At 40.6% G+C, this 20437-nt stretch overlaps 1 protein-coding gene across 1 annotated transcript in view; it reads left to right on the top strand.

The window, feature by feature from the left end:
- The window catches only part of TPH2 (tryptophan hydroxylase 2), a 110951-nt gene that overhangs the window by 6672 nt on the left and 83842 nt on the right, over nt 1-20437 (top strand). Inside the window, exons 3-5 of the mRNA XM_006146197.3 lie at nt 175-358; nt 469-569; nt 5558-5625. Of these exons, the coding sequence (XP_006146259.1) occupies nt 175-358; nt 469-569; nt 5558-5625 (353 nt within the window). The remainder of the gene's footprint in view (nt 1-174; nt 359-468; nt 570-5557; nt 5626-20437) is intronic.

A 20437-nucleotide genomic window follows, 5' to 3' on the forward strand; every position in this document is an offset into this window, starting at 1 on the left:
AAAACAAAACAAAAAAACCAAAAACCCAAAACCTCTCCAAAAGAACAAAGAGATCATCTTTTTCTCTGCTGTAGGTACTTGACTCACTTGCTTAACAGCTGAACAAGAAAAGCCAATGATAGCTCCTTTGGTGCGTCCTGAAGGTAATTTAGAGATGTTATTTGTGTTTCACAGGAAAAGCATGTCAACATGATTCATATCGAATCTAGGAAATCCCGGCGAAGAAGTTCTGAGGTTGAAATTTTCGTGGACTGTGAGTGTGGCAAAACAGAATTCAATGAGCTCATTCAATTGCTGAAATTTCAAACTACAATTGTGACACTGAATCCACCTGAGAACATTTGGACGGAGGAAGAAGGCAAGGGTGATTTCTGCTGGTCGGGAGATTTTGCAATCTGAAAAAGGTTGCAAAGGGGAAAACACAATCTGTGAGCTAATGTTTTTGAACCTGCACTGTGTTTTCAACAGAGCTAGAGGATGTGCCCTGGTTTCCCCGGAAGATCTCTGAGTTAGACAAATGCTCTCACAGAGTTCTCATGTATGGTTCTGAGCTTGATGCCGATCACCCAGTAAGTGTCCAGTAAAATCCATTCCACACATGCCCTTCCAGCTCTGCCCATGTGCCAGGCGGTGTGCCGTGTTCTGTGCTGTAATGCGTTATTGTAGAACAACTTTTTCTTTACTCCCCATAACGGAGAGCAGGCTTTTATACGATGAAGCTTCCCTGTACACATGTGTTGGCTGGAAGCAGGTTAGAAGGATGGCATTTTCACATAGTATTTATTTTTAAAAGGATTGGATAGAGGAGAAGATTCTAAACCTTGGAGAATATTTCTGTGGAATTAGACAACCTGAAATATACTTGCAGATGGTGACCCTTGGCAAAACGATGAACTAAAATTGATCACACCTTTGGGAAACTAGGGAGGACTAGGCATTATGGGACTCAGGGAGAGAATAAAATTCTTCTTGCTATTTTCCTTGACTGGAGGTAGTTAGGAGTAGAGTAATGTGGTTGACTTCAGTCTCCATGGAAAGGCAGGAAGTTTTAGAATAAGGCTGTGATGGAAGACGTATCTCTTTCCACATCTATCCTGAATCTATCTCCTACCATTCTCTCCTCTACTCCAATAAAAACGACCACCTTCAAAGAAATATGATACTTCGGTAAGCATTTCCCATTATTCTCCTCCTCCCCCCTTTACATCAATTTTTATTTAACACAAGAGACCTAGAACTTCTTTATGGTCAGAATGAAGTACAGTTAATAGTCTGGGAGAAATAAGCAATCGTCCATTCGTTACAAGCTTTTTTTTCCTCCAGAGGTGTCCCTTGCGTAAAAATGGGCAGATTAAAAAGGTGAAATCTAAGCAGATCAATCATTGCTTATAGAAAGCCTTTGTGGCCTGAAGATAATAGTTTACAGATATTCATTTTGTTTATTTTAAAAACTTGCTATAGGGCACAAGCACTGAGAGAGAGAGCAAGAGAGAGAGCGAGAGAGAGAAAGCACTCCCAGAGAGGGTGAAGAGACCACAGTCCCTTCTCTTCCATTCTCCTCTCAGGATTTTGGGCACACATGCACATGCACCTGGCCTATTTTTTAAGCTGCCGGGTTCAGGACTCTAACTGCACAGTTGGCCATGTGGGATCCAGCTATTTTAACCACCATGCTGCGTGGCTGATCCAAGATATTCATCCTATTTATCTATTAATATTATTATTTAAAAAATATTGTTTAAACATTATTTATTTATTTATTTAAATTTGACCAGAGAGGGACAGAGTGAGAGGGGTGGGGAGAGTGAGAAAGCAAGCTGCCAGGTTCAGGATTTGAACCATGGTCGGCCATGTGGGAGTCCAGTGCCCTTAACCACCATGCTGCCCCCAATATTTATCCTATTTAAATGGAGAAAATCCGGGAATCCAATAGTGTGACTATATCTATGCAGTGGCTCTCTAAGAGTGGTACCAGAACCAGCTGCATTGCCGTCACCCGGCAGCTTTTTAAAAACAAGTTCATACGTAAGTTAGAGAACCACTGTTTCAGTGGAAACTGTATATTAGGTCATTAGAAAAGTTGTGACATGTTTTTCTATGCAAAAATGTGTCATGACTTTTCCGACCACTCAATATTATAACTTCAACACTAGTGGCATTTTCTATCAAACCAGCCACTTGGCATGACATACCAATTCAAACCAATACAAACACACCATTTAAACAAGTGGTGAAACAGGTCTGATTCAATTACATTGTTCTTACAAAACTAAATTCACTCAAAGACACAGGATATTTCGTTGTAATTCACATATAAGGCTCCTGAACGTTAGAAAATCTTCAAAATTGCTGTTAATAATCATCTATTTGTTTTCTTCCCCTTCTCTAGAGGAGTTAGAATTAGCACAAACACCTGATTTAAGAGTTCAGCAGTACCAGGACTGTACAGACACCAGCTGTTAACCTGCAGAATGACCTTGGCCAAGTCCCTCTACCTTTGTATCTCACATTCTTTATGTAAAAAGCAGAAATAAAATCCTTATTGACCTCAAAGGGGTGTTTGAAAAGCCCAGTTAATAAAACAACTGGAAGGCATTTTGGCAAGAGTAAATGCTTAATTCCAGTAATGGAAATGCTGTGTTAAATCATTCAGATCAATGTCTGGACAGTAAAGGATTTTTCAATAGCCTCCTATTTTCAAATGCTCCCCTTAGTCTAGTTTGAAAATTACTCAACCTGGAGAAAGGAGTTCAGCCTTTTTAATGGAACAACCACAGGAACCACTGACCTTGCTATGAAAAAATTTATTCTGATACTAGGTGTAAATTTTCCTGTGTTTAATTTTATCCCATTACTCTTAATTACACCACCTTATGATACCTCCTCTTATTTTCTGTGAAGCCACTTGAAGTAATTGCAAGTACTTAGCAATCCCCTACCTCTCTTGTCATTTTTTTTTAAACCACACACATTTTTTCTATAAGCACACCAAATGTTCATTATGCAAAATTTGGTATTAGTAAGTTGGTGTTTTGTAAGTTATTATTTGATGAGGATGGAAAAAAAATGGACTAAGGACTTTTTACGCCTGGGAATAATTTCAGTCCTGAGATAGACACAGAGACACACTATCTAATAGGTAGTTCAGAAGGGGCTTGGAATATGAGAGTCAGATTGCTCAGCTCCCTAAAAAGGGTCATCTAGGTTAATGCCTCTCAAACATTAGTGGACAAATTACCTGGGAGGAAAAATGCAAACAGGTTTATAGGGCTTAAGATTCTGTATTTCTAGGGAGCTCTTAGTTGAGGCTTATACAGGACAATCTAGGGACCACACTTCCAAGACCTAGGAAGACTGAGAGAGTCTTTCAAAGTGTGGTTTAAGTTCCACCCATAAGGGGCTTGTTATTGCAATATCTTAAGCTCATTTAAAGCCTACTGAATCAGAACGGTCAGGGATGAACCTGAGAATCTGCATTTAAAAGGATCTGTAGAAAATTCTGATGAGCTCTTGAGTTTGAGAACTAACGTCTTTGAGGACTGAGAGCCTTAGTCATTCTCAGCCCTAACTTTCCATTGACATCTATGGGTAATTAAAACTATTTATTGTTTATCTAAAATTCAAATTTAACTGGGCATCCTGTACTTGATGTGGTAACCCTAGCCCTGGCCTGAGTTCAGAATAATGGCCGAGGAATGCTGTGTCTATAACTGCTAATACAGTGAGCACCCCTGTTTCACTCTGCCAGTAGTCCATGGTTCAATCCAGGAAGCTCTGAGTCGCCCACAACATTTGTGTAATCACTGCCATGCTAATGAGGCGTGATGAGTAAATTACTCTTTGCATCACTGGAAAAGGTGCAGGTGTTTGCAGAGGAGAGGCCGTTAAGATTCTTCGAGAAGCCCAGCAGATGATGATGCTGTTGCCATGGTGTCCTGCCTGGCAGGAACCAAGACACAGATGCTGTGCTTTTTGCAGGACTCTTTTCTTTCTTTCTTTCTTTCTTTCTTTCTTTCTTTTTTTTTGAACACTACAGGTGCTTAGAATTCTTCAGTTTTACATTGCCAAGGATCTTGCTTTTACTAGTGGGTGTTGAAATAGTCACTTTCAAGCATTGCCATATCTCCCCTGTACAACAGGAAATTCTTTTTAGCTCATAGACCCATTCGTGAATTTGGTAACTTTGGTCACAAAATTTTGGGTAGACATTTTAGGGCTTCACAAGCCTACCAATGAGCCACAGATTAAAAACTGCCAATTCATTGCACAAAAAAGAAAGTGTAAGCTCTGAGCAGAGGATACTTCATTTCTATAGGGTATTATGTGGTCTCAGGACATTTTTCTCTCTCTCTGCTTGCCATTAATAACTCTCTTGTCATTCCTGAAACTCAGTGTCATTGTTGGCAATGGAGTGTCTTCATTTCTATCTAGTAGACAGTCCTGTAAAGATTTTTGTCCTCAAGGTTCATTCTCTTTCAGCCAGACAAGAGAATGGGGTGACTTTCTAATGAGTTTGAGGATTCTCTTGAACAGCACACCATGCAGAAATATCATAGTTGCAACAGAAGTGGTCTAGGCTTTTGTGGGCCCCCTCCCTGGCCTTTTACTCTCACGCTTTGTGATTTCAGTGACTTGTGTTCTTGTCTGGCCTCCATTTTTAGTGGTCACCACTTTCTGGTCATCCTTCAGGGTTTCAGGGATTGTAGAGGTAAGGAGTTAAATTGAAGCAATTTCTCTTGGGCTTCCAGAAACTTGAAGAAACAATCCTGGAAAGAATTGATTGAAAGTACCCAAAGGAAAGAATGGAAAGTCTGTTGACAAGAGGAAAGATTCTTGGATAAACAAAGACCTCTCAGAAGGATTTCATCGGCCTGAAAAATAATAGACATGATATTTAATTTCCCAAGTGGAGAATGATGAATGAAAACTTGATGTTGGCTAAGACTAATTAGAATGATAGGAACTCAGAGTGGAACGGAGTTAACCTGCTAACCTGTGCATGAATGTCTTATAATCAATTTTGCATTGTGTGGCTGTAGTCATAAAATACAGCAAAACCTCTTTAATTCATACTAATTTGGGGGTTTGATGATTATTCTGAATGATAGCATTTAAAATAAATATTACATTTATTAGTTATTTACACATAGCAATTAAAATTAGGTTACCTTACTGAATAATTATGTTAAAGGGGCTTGTTTTAATGAATAGAGTAAGATTAAGTTATGATTAAGATCAATTACATGTAAATGATACCTGAAAGCCAAAAGATATTGTTCAAATCATCCATTTGCTTAACTAAGCCAGTCTGTCTACTTAGTAGAAAGGTAAACGTTAGCCTGCATTCCCACATATTCCAAATTTGTACAGGCCAGATTTAAAGAGGTTTTACTGTAAGCACAATTCGCTTCTGCCTGTGTCATCAAGATGGCCATCCCAGGATAAGATTCACCTTTGAATTGAACACTCAATAAACACCACAGCGATTTTCTTTTAGGCCTTTTGCAGCTAATTTTTCCACACTTTATTAAACAGTTTAATCTCTTTTCTGTTTAAGGGATTTAAGGACAATGTCTATCGACAGAGAAGAAAGTATTTCGTGGATGTGGCCATGGGTTATAAATAGTAAGTACTGGTGTAATTCTTTCTTGTCACCGGCTAGTTAGGAAAAACACATGCTGTGTTAAACAGACCTGTCTTCTCTTGATATTAACTTTTGCAACAGGCAGATGTGAACCATTTTAAACAATCACCAACTCAGTAGGCTTTAAATGCCAACACTGATGTTTGACATCTGGGTATAATTGTAAAATAATGAGACCTGCAGGCCTCATGCCAAGTGCTACATTTACGCTATTGTGTTCTCATCTCCATTAAGGCAAGGAGCCCTTTCTATACACTCTTCAGGGCCCAGAAATGCTGTTTTAATTTGACCTGACTTTTCCATAATCTCCTTTAATGTCCGGTTCTCCCAGACATAGATGATTCAGCAAGAATGAGCAGCCAAAATAGAAAAGAAATGTGTTTTCTTTACCCAGAAAGGAAGCTTCATATAAATTGGAGGGATTATAGAAAAGTTTCATACCTAATTCCAGATCACAGTTGGGATGAAAGTGGAGAACCTTATCTTTTGGGGTCAGGACTGCATGTCATGACAAGTGGCTGTCACAGGATGTGTTTGTGACAGGCCTATGTAGTATGTTGACTACAGGCCATGTCTAGAGAAATGGAGGATGGTAGGTCTCTGTTTATCCTATTTGTACTAGAGGATTTGGGGGCCAATATGGGACCCCTTTCCTTTGTCTGATCAACTCCTCAATGCTTGTCATCAAAATTAAATGTAAATCCATACCTGGTAATGCCTGGTAGGGGAAATATTCTTTTTTACTTTAGTTGAGACTAAGTAAGGAGCTCAACTTAATGTATTGGGAGGATTTGTTGCTGATGAGAATTGAGGATATTATGCATGTTATAGAGATTAGCAGTATAGTTTTGTTGTTTTTTTTTTTCTTTAAGGAATATGATACATAAATGCTTAACGCAAAGTAAGAGGATTCTTCATCCCACCTCTCATTTGTCCAATCATTTGCTCATCCTTAAATTTCTTTGATACTTCGGAGCTCTTCCCTTTTTCCTCCCAAGCTCCAGGCTTCCTCTATTCTTTTTCTGCCATGTTACCTTTTTGTTTTGTTTCTGCCATAGGATGCATGTGCTTTCTGGAGAGAGACAGAGAGACAGAGGCAGAGATAGAGAACGAGGAAGAGAGAAATCACCCACCAGAAGGGATGGCCACATTGCAATCCCTTCTCCTCCATTCTCCTCTCAGGATTTTGGGAATGCATGCACCTGTGCCTGGTAGGACTCTCAAACCACTTGGCCTGGACTCAAACTATGGTCAGCCACGTGGGATTCTAGCACCTTAACAACCATGCTACCTCTTGGTCTCTCTCTGCCATGCTATGACAACCACGTTTTTGAAAACCAGGACTAGTTGGGACATGCTTTACCACACATCTCTCTTTTACTCTTATATTACCTGTCCCACACAGCTTTCCCTCTCTATACTGTGACTTTCTACTTTCCAACACTGTCAACATACATACACCTTGCTGTGCCCAAGCCCCACTTCGTGCCCACCTCTCACTAGTCACATATCCCAGTGTTTCCCAGTCAAATTGCCCAGAGAAGACCCTGTAGGCCTGAACTCACTTTTTCACATCAGGCCCCAATAGATGGTTTTTAGCCTTATGGTATGTTCCTTCTGGTTCACAGGCCCTCCCTGTGGAATCAGGTCATGTCTGAGTAGATGGATCTTACATGAGTGTACACAGGGCAGCCTTTTGGGCCATGGGATATGGAAAAAGTCCAGTGCCTGGCAGAGCCTTCCCTTAGGTATAATCAATACATAAAAATACATTTTATAGGTAGATACCATATGGAATATATTACATATACATATATGAAGTGGCAAATGATTTTTGACGGGATTTGTTGGCATAATGAGTAAGGAATTTCCTCAAATATTACTTGTTACTTCTTGACAGAGTTCAGTAATTGGACAAAGGCAAGCTGATGGTGTGGCGATACCGATAGACTTGCTTTATAGGAGTCGGCCACTTTCAAGGAACGTTGACAATGGAGAGTCATTTGGTTCTAAAGAAACTTTATTTAGATGCAGGTTGTGCCACTGCTCGGGAGGCCAGACACTACCGGGAACCACCTCGACACTCTGGGAATGGTGGTGTGTGCCTGGGCGGTTGGGGCAGGCGGTCTGACAGGAAGCTCTGTCCAAAACAAAACAAAGCAGTATCTATCTTTGTCTCTCTCCTTTCTCTCTTTTCTTCTGTCTCCTTCTCTTTCTACATCTCTGTGTTGAGAGAGAGAGAGAGAGAGAGAGAGAGAGAGAGAGAACATATTTATTTGGAGAAAAAAGGAAAGGAGTACATTGTCAAAATAAATGAGGGTGAGGCCTCAAAGTGTTAATAAGAGTTTGTATTTGCCACTTTGCCATAGTTAAAAACTGAAATTAAGGTGTGGTGTCTACATGAAAAAAAAAAAAGAAAAGAAAGAAAGAAAAAAGAAACCATAGGTTGGAACTTGTGCAGGATCTACATGGAGTATTAGGTGGAGCTGGGGTATTCCAGGATGTGGTCCCTCTTTTAAGGGCTGGGGAGTACTGAGGCTCAAGGGACTTAGCTCTTGGTAGGTGAGTGTTCAAGAGATTAAAGTAGGCAGGAAACTGCCAAGTCATCATTTTGCAGAGAGAAACAACTCACATAGGACTCACGAAACCATCCCTGTTGTCCTGATAGCAGAGGAAGCCAGATTATAACCTGAAGGCTATTGGGTTGAAATGGAGTCAAAGCAAAGGGCGCTTACCTAAGAGGTTCAGATCCAGGCATTTTATAACTGTCATCCCTGGGGAGTGATGAATACTGGCTGGGCAGGATGATAAAATGCTTAAAAGCTGGGGCCCTGGATTTGACAATCTGGGTTTGAGTGCTATCTCTACTGCTTCCTAGCTGAGTGGTTAACCTCCTTGTGCCTTCGTGTCTTCATCGAGGAAGTATAACGGCAGGGCCCATCGCAGAGGGCAGTAGTGAGGATTATAGGGGAGAATGCATATGTTGTGCCTCCCACAGTGTCCGACACAGAACCAGTGATGGAAGTGTCAGTTATTATCAATACATCTCCCCACCTTTCCCACAGGCCGTCATTCACTTCCAGTTGACCTATTGCTTTCTTCTTTTTTTTCTGTCTTTTGAGTTTATTAATTAGCTATGGTAATACCATTGTTTATGGTGCCATCTTAACCAAAAATGTAGTTTAAATCCTAGAAATAATCCTCAGAAGAAACTTGGCCACTGAAAGACTTAGACCTACTGATGCGCTCTTCCTGATTGACATCTCTTTTTAGAGAGACTTTATAAAAAGCAACCATAATCTCTTATTATTGTGTGTGTGTGTGTGTGTGTGTGTGTGTGTGTGTATGTGATGCTGCCAAAATACTGACAAGAGATCACAGTTCTCTGGGCTGTTTCTTGCGAATGGATGGAGTGAGCACAGTGCCAGAACAGAGTTGTTAAATCAGGAAAAGAAGCAGCAGGACTTGTGGAAAGTAGGAATAAGCAAAGGATCTTTCCTTAACCCCCCGGTGCTGTCATTGTGAGGTTTCTCTGAGTATGAGTCTGAGGTTGATGGAGTTGGATAAAGGGTAGCCTGATGTGCATGTGTATGCGTGTGCACGTGCGTGCAACGTGCACATATGCATGGGCACATATGTGCTTACAAGCTCACTTTTTGGCTCCTGTGCCTGCTATGTGCTGGTGGGATGGGGCACAGATACTAACAAATCCCAAATAGACCGTGGGCATTATCTCCAGCTTGCCACTCAGCAATGAAGGTTTCCTTTCAGTTTACAGAAAATAAGGATGCAATTTTTTTCTTCTATCCCCTTTAAAAAGAAATTATTATTATTTTTTTTTTGAGGGAGAGAGACAGAGACACACAGAGACAGAGCGCCTCAATGGGGTCTTCATGTGTGGCCTCATCTAGCTGGGGTCACCAGCTCGACCGTGGGACTTTCCTGGGTGGCCCTGGCATTGTGGAGCAGAGCTGCTCCCACTGAACTGCCATGATTGACCTAAAGATGCAATTTCAAACTGAAATAAGTACTTTTCCAGTGCTGCTGGCTTTTCGAATGTGCCAAGGAAGAAGATGTCAAAATGATAGGTACCTTGGCAGGACCAGCAGTTAGCGTAATGGCTATGTCGCTGGACTCCCATGCAGTCGACCGCGGTTCGAGTCCCAGACCCGGTGACTTAAACTCAGACTGGGCACGTGTGCGTGCATGCCCAAGATCCTGAGAGGAGAATGGAGGAGAAGGGATTGAGGTGTAGCCATCCCCCCTGGAGGGGTGATTTCCTGCTTTCTGTCTCTATGTCTCTGTCTGTCTGGCTGGAGGAGAAGGGATTGAGGTGTAGCCATCCCCCCTGGAGGGGTGATTTCCTGCTTTCTGTCTCTATGTCTCTGTCTGTCTGGCGAGTGCACGTGCCCTATAGCAAAAAAACAAAACAAAACAAAAACAAACAAACAAAAACTCTCCAAAAAAGAAAAAAAGAAAAAAAAAAAAAGGTAGGTCCTTGGGGCTGGCTGGGGGGAAGGGGGGTAATTGGGGCTGGCTGGTGGGATGGTGGTTAAGATGCTGGACTCCCACATGGCTATGGTTCAAGTCCCAAACCAGCCATCTTGTTTCTCACTTGACCTTTCTCTTTCTCTGATCAAATTAAAAATATAACAGTAACAAATAAAATAAAATAAATAAATAGTTGTTTGAAAAACAACAACGAAAGTAGGTACCTAGAATAAGCTCATTTAGGTGTATTTTGACCTGGTTTTCCAAACCAAAGCTTGGGACCCCTGGTCTGAGGAAAGTCAGCATATGAGGTTTCTGCAATTATAGCTTGTTGATAAAGTTAGTGACCATTCTAACAAGGGGAGAACAATCCAATTCTGTACTGCAAACTATTGATTAGTTAAAGCCTTCTGGACACTGAGGAGAAGTCAAATATATGGTCAGAAATACAGAAGAAGATGGAGCCCAGATATTTTGAGGTTGTAGCAGGGATAGGCAGCATGTAGTCTGCGGTGTCTAAAGGTAAGAAAAATGAAAGAGGAATGAAATGCAGCATCATACATATTGAAACCTCAGCCAACGAACCCTCTGGAGGAGTCTTGTTGAATACTGTATTTTCTGATAGTCTGAAAGGATAAAGCCGAGGGAAAGAATAAACACAAGCAGAGAAAAATGAAAAAAAGAAATCCACTCTATGATGAAAAAACAGCAGGCTCAAAGTATGTTATTACCGCGAAACCGAAAGAGGAGAGGGAGCAGGAACACATTGGCACGCTGTGAATCGTCGATAGACGCCTCTCCGACGAGGTTCTGATTGACAGCTCTGCCGAGAAACATGATTGATTACCCAGAGGCCGGCGGCCGCCCGCAGACATGCCTGCGCTAGGTGGCATGAGTGTCAGGAAGGCCTAATTGCCTCTCCGATAATAGCAGAGGAAAACAGTCATTAGTGCAAATATCATTCTTCCTAGAAGACCTGAGAATGAACATTCTGGATGGAGAGAACACTGTTGCTGAAATCATCTGTGAGAGATTGTGTAATAGGACGATCATACTCCATCTTCCCCTACTCAAATAAAAGAAATTCTAGTACAAACAGGAAAAAAAAAATCCAAATTAGACCATGTGATGTGGTATAGGATGCAGTAGCTGTTAGGTTTGTCTGGAACAACCCGTTTCCTGTCCTTGGGACCTTTGTATTTTAACCTTGGCCTGAACTCTGCTGTATTTCTGTGGATTTCACAATTGCTATAGTATATTGTTTGGGGGAGGGGATCTTAGTCCTTTTTTTTTTTTTTCTTTTAATTGACTAGAAATAAACAAATTTTTCTTTGGGGGTTATAATGATTATTCCTCAACAACATGCTTGCATATTTAACTTAATTATATTTTGGGTGGAGGTGGTGGTAGTTGTTTCAATCCGTCTTACTCTCTTGGAAAGAGCCCAAGAGAGCTCTGACTTTAATTATGCCAAACTTGTTTGCTTAAATTGATTTTGAATACTACTGTGATTGTGTTTTGTTATGAATATTCTTTCTTCTGGTTGAGATTAGGTGCACATGAACCTCATGTTCCTCTCATGGGGCTGTTTCCTCTTTGATTTTTTTTTTTGTCTGTGGAATCTGAAATGTAAGAGAGTAAACACAAATGTCAATAACTAAAGTAAACAAGGAAGTCTGAGTATGTCAGAATTTGTGACCTAAATTGGAATTAGAAAATTCCCGAATTTGCCAAGAAAATTTACTTGATTTCAAATGCAGGGATCTAAATGGCTTCTTAACATTGCTTAGCCTTGGTTTTCTACTCTGTAAAATGGACACAGAAATAACTCTTCTGCCTTTCTTCTAAGAGTTTTTAAGGGTTCAATGGCTATACAACGTACTTTATTTTTGTCTTCATCAAATTAATAATGAAAGAATCTAGACCAAAGGGGGGTGGTTCACTTAGACCTCTGAGCAACTTGGAGGTCTTGACTGCTGTCCCTAGTTTCTTCCTTTTTTTAAATAACATTTTTTAAAAAAGAATTATTTATTTAATTTTATTTATCATCATTATTATTATATTTTAATTTTCTACAGGGCACATATGCTCACCAGAGACAGACACAGAGAGAGGGAAAATGAGAAAGCAAGCCACCTGATCCAGGACTTGAACCGTGGTCAGCCATGTAGGAGTCCAGAGTCTTAACCAACATACTACCTGTTGGCCCCTCCCCAGGTTCTCTTTATCTGCGAAACAGTATGTGGAATGGGGAACAGGCAGAAGTTGGAGTTACATTTCCTGGGCTGCAGCTCAGCTCTGCAATTCACCAGCTGTTCTAGTCTTCCTTCCTGCTAATAACAAAATTGCCCAAATCTGGGTAGTTTATAAAATAGAGGTTTATTCAGCCCACAGTTTAGAGCTCTGAGGTCCAGGCACTGGTCTTCTTGCTGGTGGATAACATGGTAGAGGGCAGAGCTTGAGCAGAGCAGAGCTTGCCATTATCTGCTTATTTCTCTCTCCTTAGAAACCCACCAGATTCCAGATTCCATGACGGGAATCCCATCCTGTTACCAGAACCCTTTCCAAAGGCCCTACCTTTCAACACCATAATCCGGTGAAATACTTTCACAATACAACCAAATTTCAGCATATGAATCTGGGGGAGACATTCAAACCATAACACCACTGAGTGACCTGGATGCATTATTTGGGTCTTCTCTGCCTAGTTTTCCTTGTCTGTAAAATGGAGATAATTCTGTTACTACTACTATAGTAGTTGGAGAATTAGTTTATAGGATCATTATGAGAATTAAATGAGCTAATACAAGTATAGAAACAGCATTTAGAATACTATACAGGAAGTGCTATTTAATATTTGCTAATATTGGGACCAGAGATGGTGTAATGGTTACATCTCTGGACTCCCATGTGGTCAACTATGGTTCAAGTCCCAGACCCAGTGGCTTAAAACTCATGCCAGGCATGTGTATGTGTGTGCCCAAAATCCCAAGAGGAGAATGGAGGAGAAGGGACTTAGGTGTGGCTATCCCCATGGGTGGTAATTTCCCGCTTTTTGTTCCTCTGTCTCTCTGGTGAGTATGCATGTCCTATAGCAAAAATCTCTCAAAAAATTGCTAGTATTCATATTTTTTCCCTCACTTCAACTGATTTCTCTTTTTGTTTACCCTTGTGCTCTCAACTTTTATTGTTAACCTTTGGTTGACACCCTTCTCCACTCTCCTTGGTCCAGGTTTCTTTAAGCCCTGACCTTTGTCTGAGTTTTACACTATATAAATTACCTATTGCTGCATAACACATAACCCTCAAATTTAGAAACGTACAACAACATTTATGATCTCATATAGTTTCTGAGTGTCAGGAGTTAGGGAGTAGCTTAGTTTGTGCTTCTGGTCAGGGTTTCTCATGAGCTAAGTGCTGGCCAGGGAAGCAATCATCTAAGGGCTTGACTGGGATTGGAGGATCTGCTTCCAGTGTGATTAATCTCAGGGCTATTGGCAGGAAGCCCGTTTCTAACAGCGTGGCCTGTCCATGGGGCAGCCTGAGCATCCTCAAGATAATGCAGCTAGCTTTCCTCAAGTCAAGTGATTCGAGAGGGAGAGGAAGGCAGAATCCATGATGCCTTTTGTATCTTAGCCTCAGAAATGGCATGCCATCACTCGTTACTCCTGCTGTACTCTATTGGTTTCACAGGCCAATCCTGATGCAATGTGGAGGGGACTACCCATGGGCATGAATAGCACAAGGCAGGATTTACTGGGAACCATCTAGGAAGTTGGCTACCACATATGTTTAACCTACATTCTATTTTATTTCTTCAAGGCTCTCCTTCACTGCTCTACTACGGTGGGTACTAATGCATTATTGGCAGAACTAATCCCCATGAAAGCAGAAGTAGCACAGTGTAGCAGAATGTGTGACCGAATGTATAGGATTTGGGGTTGGACAGAACTCCTGCTCCACCACTTACAAGTTTTGTGACTGTGGGCAGTGAAATTGTCTCTTTAAGTCTTAGTGTGCCCTCATTTATCAGTGGGTGCGCCCTCTATCTTGCAAAGTTGCAATGATTACAGGGCTCAGAATGCCAACGGGCACAGGAGGTGTTGAATCTATGACAGCTATTACTATTATCATGTGTTTAGTAGCTTATAGTTCCTTGTTTCATATGATCAATAGTTAAGCTCATTTAAAACACATAAAGGACCTTAAGGAGTGATGGTATTAAAAAATTCAGGCTCTGTAGAAGGTTGGGTTATAGGAACTTTTAAAAAATGTTGCATTTTAAGTATGTGAAATACATGCAAATATGTATTTAAATTATGCACACAGTTTGCTTCTTCAGTCTGAAAAACTGATCCTTTCAAAGACTTTCCCAGGCTGGTGAGTGTCGGGCTCAGCTTGGAACTGAGCTGTGTTGGATTTGTCCCTGAATGGCTGATGGTGATAGAAATGTTTGTCATGGAGTTACCTCTCAGCTCACATTTTCAGGTGGCTTGAGCTTCCTTTTGTTAAATTCTCACCATGCTCTGAGCACTGTTTAACAGGTCACTTATTGTCTGTATGTAACCTCACAATAAACCTTTGAGGTAGATGTCATTATTGTGCTCATTTTGAGGATGAGAGAACTGAGGTTCAGGAACATAAAGGGGCTAGCAAATGACACTGTAGTTAAGGTGCAGGACTTCCACATGGCTGACTGTGGATCAAGTCCTGGACTGGGTGACTTTCAAGCCACAATGGGTGCATGTAAGTGTGTGCCCCAAATCCTAAGAGCAGAATGGAAGAGAGGAGATTGTGGGGAGTGATTTCTCACTTTCCTGCTCTCTGTCTCTCTCCAGCAAGTGCACACACCTAAGGCAAAAAACCTAAAAAACAAACAAGCAAGCTTACTCAAGATGACATAGGAGACTGTCACCTGCATAAGCACCAGTTGATTCTTTAAGCCCTCCTAAATGAACAGTAAATTGAAAACTAGAACTAAAGCAAGTATTTGTAGTACTAGGGTCATTTCCCAGATGACTAGAATAATTTCTAAGTAAGGTTACTTTTGGAGGTTTCAAGAATGACTGTCTTATAGAATGTAAGTTGTTGCTTTTGCCCAAGAGGCCACCCTCCCCCGCCCCCCCATTTTTTTTGTTTGAAGTGGATGTAGTGACTTCTCCTTGACATAGGTGGTGTCATACATGAATTGAAAATAACAATGACAGAACGGAGTGACTTGGCATTTTAAAAAATTATTCTCTCTCTCTCTCCTTTTCTTTTTTTTTTTTTTTTGCCAGAGGAGATGTGTACCTACCAGGAGCAACACAGAGACAGAGACAGAGAAAGAGAGAGGGAGAAAGAATCTCCCAGTAGGATGTAATCATGCGGCAATTCTTTTCTCTTCCATTTCTCTACCCTGTTGGAATTTTGGGCACATGCACATACATTGCCAGCCTGTTTTTCAACTGCTGGGGCTTGGATTTGAACTATGTGGCTGGCTATGTGGGATTCTGTTCTTGTAACCAGTAGGCTTGAGTGTTGGCCCAGTTATTCTTTTCTTTACAGAATTCTCAGCTTGTTTGAAATGTACAGTTCTTGTAAGTATTGAATACACTTAAGACTTTATGGACTCAGTGCTCCCATGTCCCATGGAGTCACTCCCATGTGACTTCAAGGCTAGATATCTCTCACAGGTGATCTTGGATATCTGCCTGGTTCTGGCACAGCCGGACCATGCCCCAGTCCTGTGTGGTGATTTTTCTCTGCTCTCCCAAACCCTATGCTCTTCTCCCGCCCAAAGCCTGACCCTCATGGGATGTAGAATGAATGGAAATAAACACAGCTGGGCTGAGGCTTGAAAACCAATTGCCAGGGATTTGTCACTCTGGTTTTACTAGTTGCTAGTCTATTTATTTCTTGATTTTCTGATTTATAAAATTGCACCTTTTGTGATTTATTTGCTCTGAGCATAAGTACGCAGCTAAACAGCGACCCTGAAACAAAACAGCCCCAAATGGGGACTAGCATATTTGAAAAGTGCAATCATCAGCCCAGCAGGCACATTCAATTTGGGTGAGCTTGTGAATATTCTACTCAGCTCCATCAGAGAGAGAATTTTCTTTTGCAACATAGAGTGATATTGATTCTAGCCTCCATCAAAGCAGAGAAGGGCATTTTTCCCCACCTTCCTTTCCCCATCCATGCTGCCAAATACTACATGATGTCAAAACAAAGTCCTCTGGGACTGCCATTCAGTAATATGCCATACGTTTTAAGATGGTTGAATAGATGCATAAGTGTGGAATGAATGTGACTTGAACATATTAGATTTCCTTACCAATATCTCGTTTTTCAGAAGGTCTCCTCAGTTTTCTCTTTCACTAGATGACCAAGAAGGAGTCAGCCATAGATCTGCAAATAAAGAGGAGATGAATGATCAGAGACAAATAAGGGTAGGTTCTAGACTTTGAGTAGGGCTCTTGCAGACCTTGGGTAGAGCTATTTTGCAGGCCTGGAGTAGAGCTGTTTTGCTGTCTTGCCTTCCACCACTCAGTGCTCAGTATTGTACATTTTAGGGTTACAGGTAGCTGTAACAATTTAGATTTGTGTTTGTGCTGCCAGGTTACTGATGCCTAGTTTTTCCTAAGAGACATTTGCAATTATTGCAACTTGCAGAAAAATAACCGAGGTGGCTGTGCTTCTCCACCTTTCCAGAAATTTCAGTTGACCTTAGCATTTCTCATTTCGTGTGAGAAGAGGCATGATTTATGGATCCTGCTTGGTTTCAGAATGTAGCTTAAAGGAATACATTACTAACAGAAGCCATGAGTGCCACATTACCTATTTTTAGATAGGCAAATCTTAATTGGAAATACAACAAATAGAAGGTAGAGGAAGAATTGAAGAGGTTATGCTGCCTTACCAGAGAAAAACTTCACTAGAAATGGCAAGTTTTTATCCTAATGACACTTTATTTATTTATGTTTTTGCCATAGGGCACTTGTGCTCATCAGAGAGACACTGAGAGAGGGAAAGTGAGAAATCATTCCCTAGGAGGGATGACCATGCTGCAATCCCTTCTCCTCCCAGGATTTTGGGTATGCATGCACATGTGCCCAGTGTGATTCTCAAGCTTCTGGGTCCGGGACTTGAACTGCTGTTAGCTATGTGGGAGTCCAGCACCTTAACCACCATGCCACCTGCTGGCCTTTATCCTAATAACATTTTACTTATTAGTTTAGTTGGCAGATAGTTTAATTCACTGTGATGAATTGTGAACTCTATGGTGATGTGGGACCAAGCATTAATTTTTTTTTTTTATCTTCTCTACCTTCTTGAGAAGAGGCACCCTTTAGAAGGCAAATATGCTTTCTCCCCAACTGAGCTAATTTTATCCCATTCCATTATCTTCCATTGATTTGCTTTTGCAGGTTTTGAATGAAACTGAGATATATGTGGCTGTTTGGGTACTTTGTGACTCCTGCATAAACACCAGTTGTTGATGCTTTAATTTCTTTGAAATGAAGCGGTAAATTGAAAAGTAGAACAAAACCAAATATTTGCAGTACTAGGGTCATTTCCCAGATGACTAGAATAGTTTCTGAGGAAGGTCACATTAGGAGTTTTAAGAGTACCTCTCTTGTAGAAACTAAATATCTTTTTCTGCCTAAGAGACCACACCTTTCCTTTTTTTAAAACAAAATCAAAAAGCAAAACTAAAAGCAAAAAAACAAAACCTCTATGTAGCAATGTCCATTTGGCATAGGTTCTACCATACACAAGTCAAAAATGAGAGTAATGGAATGAGACAACTTGGATTTTTAAAAAGTGATTTTGCTCTTTACAGAATTCTCATTGTATTTGAAATACACAATTCTTGTAAGTAGTTAACAGACTTTATGGTTATGGGAGAATCATTTTCATGCCAAATGTTTTTCTCTACCTGAAGTTCAACTCAATGGCTAAAAGGAAGGGAGCCTGAGAATTGCAAAGAAAGACAAAAGAGAAAATTGATTTGGGAAAGGTTTCTCCTTTTCAATTTTTGGGGCTTGGTGGGTTTTTTAGATGTGTGTGAATGCCTCGGTAGGATGCTGTCTGATTATAGTATGGCTCCCATGGCTGTGGAAAACATCAACACAGTATGACCTTGTATCACTTATTGACAAGACTGCTGTTGCACCAAATTCTAACATGTTTCACAGGGAAAAAGGTATGGATATTTTTACTTTAAAATGATTTTCATGAACATGAAGGATTCAAATTATTTCCCCAAGTCTTGTCTGAGAGGTGAATGGATTTACACTGAAGAGTGCTGTTTTGTCATCTCTGGACCTATTCACAACCCTGCAGGGAAGTGATGAAATTTTATGCATTTTCGTATACCTGGAGGAAGGGAATCAGCTATATTGAGTACCTATTAGGCGCTAGGCACCAGCCCAAATGCTATACAAATGACATCTCATTCAAGCCTCACAGTGTTGTGAAGTCGTATAATTTCCCTTAGTTTCAAATGAAGAAACAGAGGCCAAACTCCAGTTTGGGCATATATTAGGGACTCAACCCCTTGCACATAATAGGAACGCAGTATCTTATGCTGAGGTCTATTGGTTGAGTGGGGTCTCTAGCGCTAGCCTTCTCCTAGATCTGAGTCCCCACTCTTCCACTGCCTACCCATTTGATCTTGGACAGATTACTATGTTTGTAAGCTTCAGTTTGCTCAACTGTAAAATGAGGATACGAGCAGTCATTTAATCACTCTATTAGATGAGCATTATATAACATAGTTCCTGTAATGAGCCATTATATTATTGTTATTGTTATAGTTAAATGGATGGGTGAATGAGTAAATACTATTATTAATCTGTACAGGCTCTTTCATCCACCACTAAAAAAGGTCAGGACCCAGTAGGTAAAAACATTTGGTCCTTAGCCGAGGTGCAAGATGTGTCTGACTGAATCCAGAGTTCTTAAAGACCTAGCTCTGGCTTCTTCATTCTAGTGGCCTGAGATTGTTGACTGCCACCGGTGTCTAAGAATTTTAGCGCTTTTTTGAATCCAGATCTTTGAGCTCCATCTCCTTGTGTATGTTGAGCAGCATGCACATATGGATGGATGTTAAGCCCATTGTTTTTGCTGTTGATATTCAATCTCATGGTAGTTTTTGCAGATGAAAATCACTCCTTTAAATTGTGACGAGAGCTTTCTGCGAGGTGAGAAAATGGTGGGGAGCCCTACCCATGGAGCACAGGACAAATAAAAACCAATCATTTCCAGGAGTTAAATCTTCACTCTCCCTGAGGCTCCCTAGGTGCAGTAGTTTATTTTCATTATGTCTCTTGTAAAGGCAGCACCAATATTAACAATGTGAACAAAACAAACTAACGTTTTTGTTTGCTACCATCTGAAAGTTCCTTAGGGCCCATAGACTCATTTACGAAAATTCATGCGCTCAAAACTCATTTGCAAAAGCAAATAAAATATGTGATCACAAATGCTCTTTACCTAACTGGCCTGGGGAGTAGCTGGAAATGTGTCTGTGCCTGTACATTTCCTCCGTGCTGTGGTTTAGCACTCCTGGGCCTCCTGACTGCCTTCCCAGCTGAGCTCCATCAAGTCAGATGACTTGAATGTTCTGAAATCTTGGTGTAACTCAGACGGTTGTTAAGTCGCTGTACTGACTTGTGAATATCTGTTTGCAAAAAAAAACCATTAAATCATTATGCTCTCTGGGCTCAAAAATACATTTGAAAGTTCATTCATGAGGATATCTAGCCAAAGAAACATCTCTGTGTTTAAGTTTATACTTGTATGTCCCTTTTGGTTTATTTATTTATTTTTATTTAAAAATTTTTTTACAGGGTATGTGTGTGCGATCACCAGAGACAGAGAGGGAGAGAGAGAGAGAAAGAGAGAAAGCACGCTGCGTGGGAAATGGCTGCACTGGAATTCCTTCTCCTCTATTCTCCTTTCTAGATTTTGGGAACATGTTGCACATGTGCCTGGCATGTTTTTCAAGTCACCATGTCTGGGTCTTGAACCAGACAGTCATCCATGTAAGATCCAGCCACCTTAAGTACCATGCTACCAGCTGGCTCCCCATTTGGTTTTGGTTTATATGTGATTTTTTCTTTCTTTCTTTCTTTTTCTTTCTTTCTTTCTTTGTTTCTTTCTTTCTTTCTTTTTCTTTCTTTCTTTCTTTGTTTCTTTCTTTCTTTCTTTTTCTTTCTTTCTTTCTTTGTTTCTTTCTTTCTTTCTTTTTCTTTCTTTCTTTCTTTGTTTCTTTCTTTCTTTCTTTTTCTTTCTTTCTTTCTTTGTTTCTTT

This window comes from Tupaia chinensis, unplaced genomic scaffold (genome assembly GCF_000334495.1).
Source record: "Tupaia chinensis unplaced genomic scaffold, TupChi_1.0 Scaffold000168_1, whole genome shotgun sequence".
Lineage (NCBI taxonomy): Eukaryota > Metazoa > Chordata > Mammalia > Scandentia > Tupaiidae > Tupaia > Tupaia belangeri.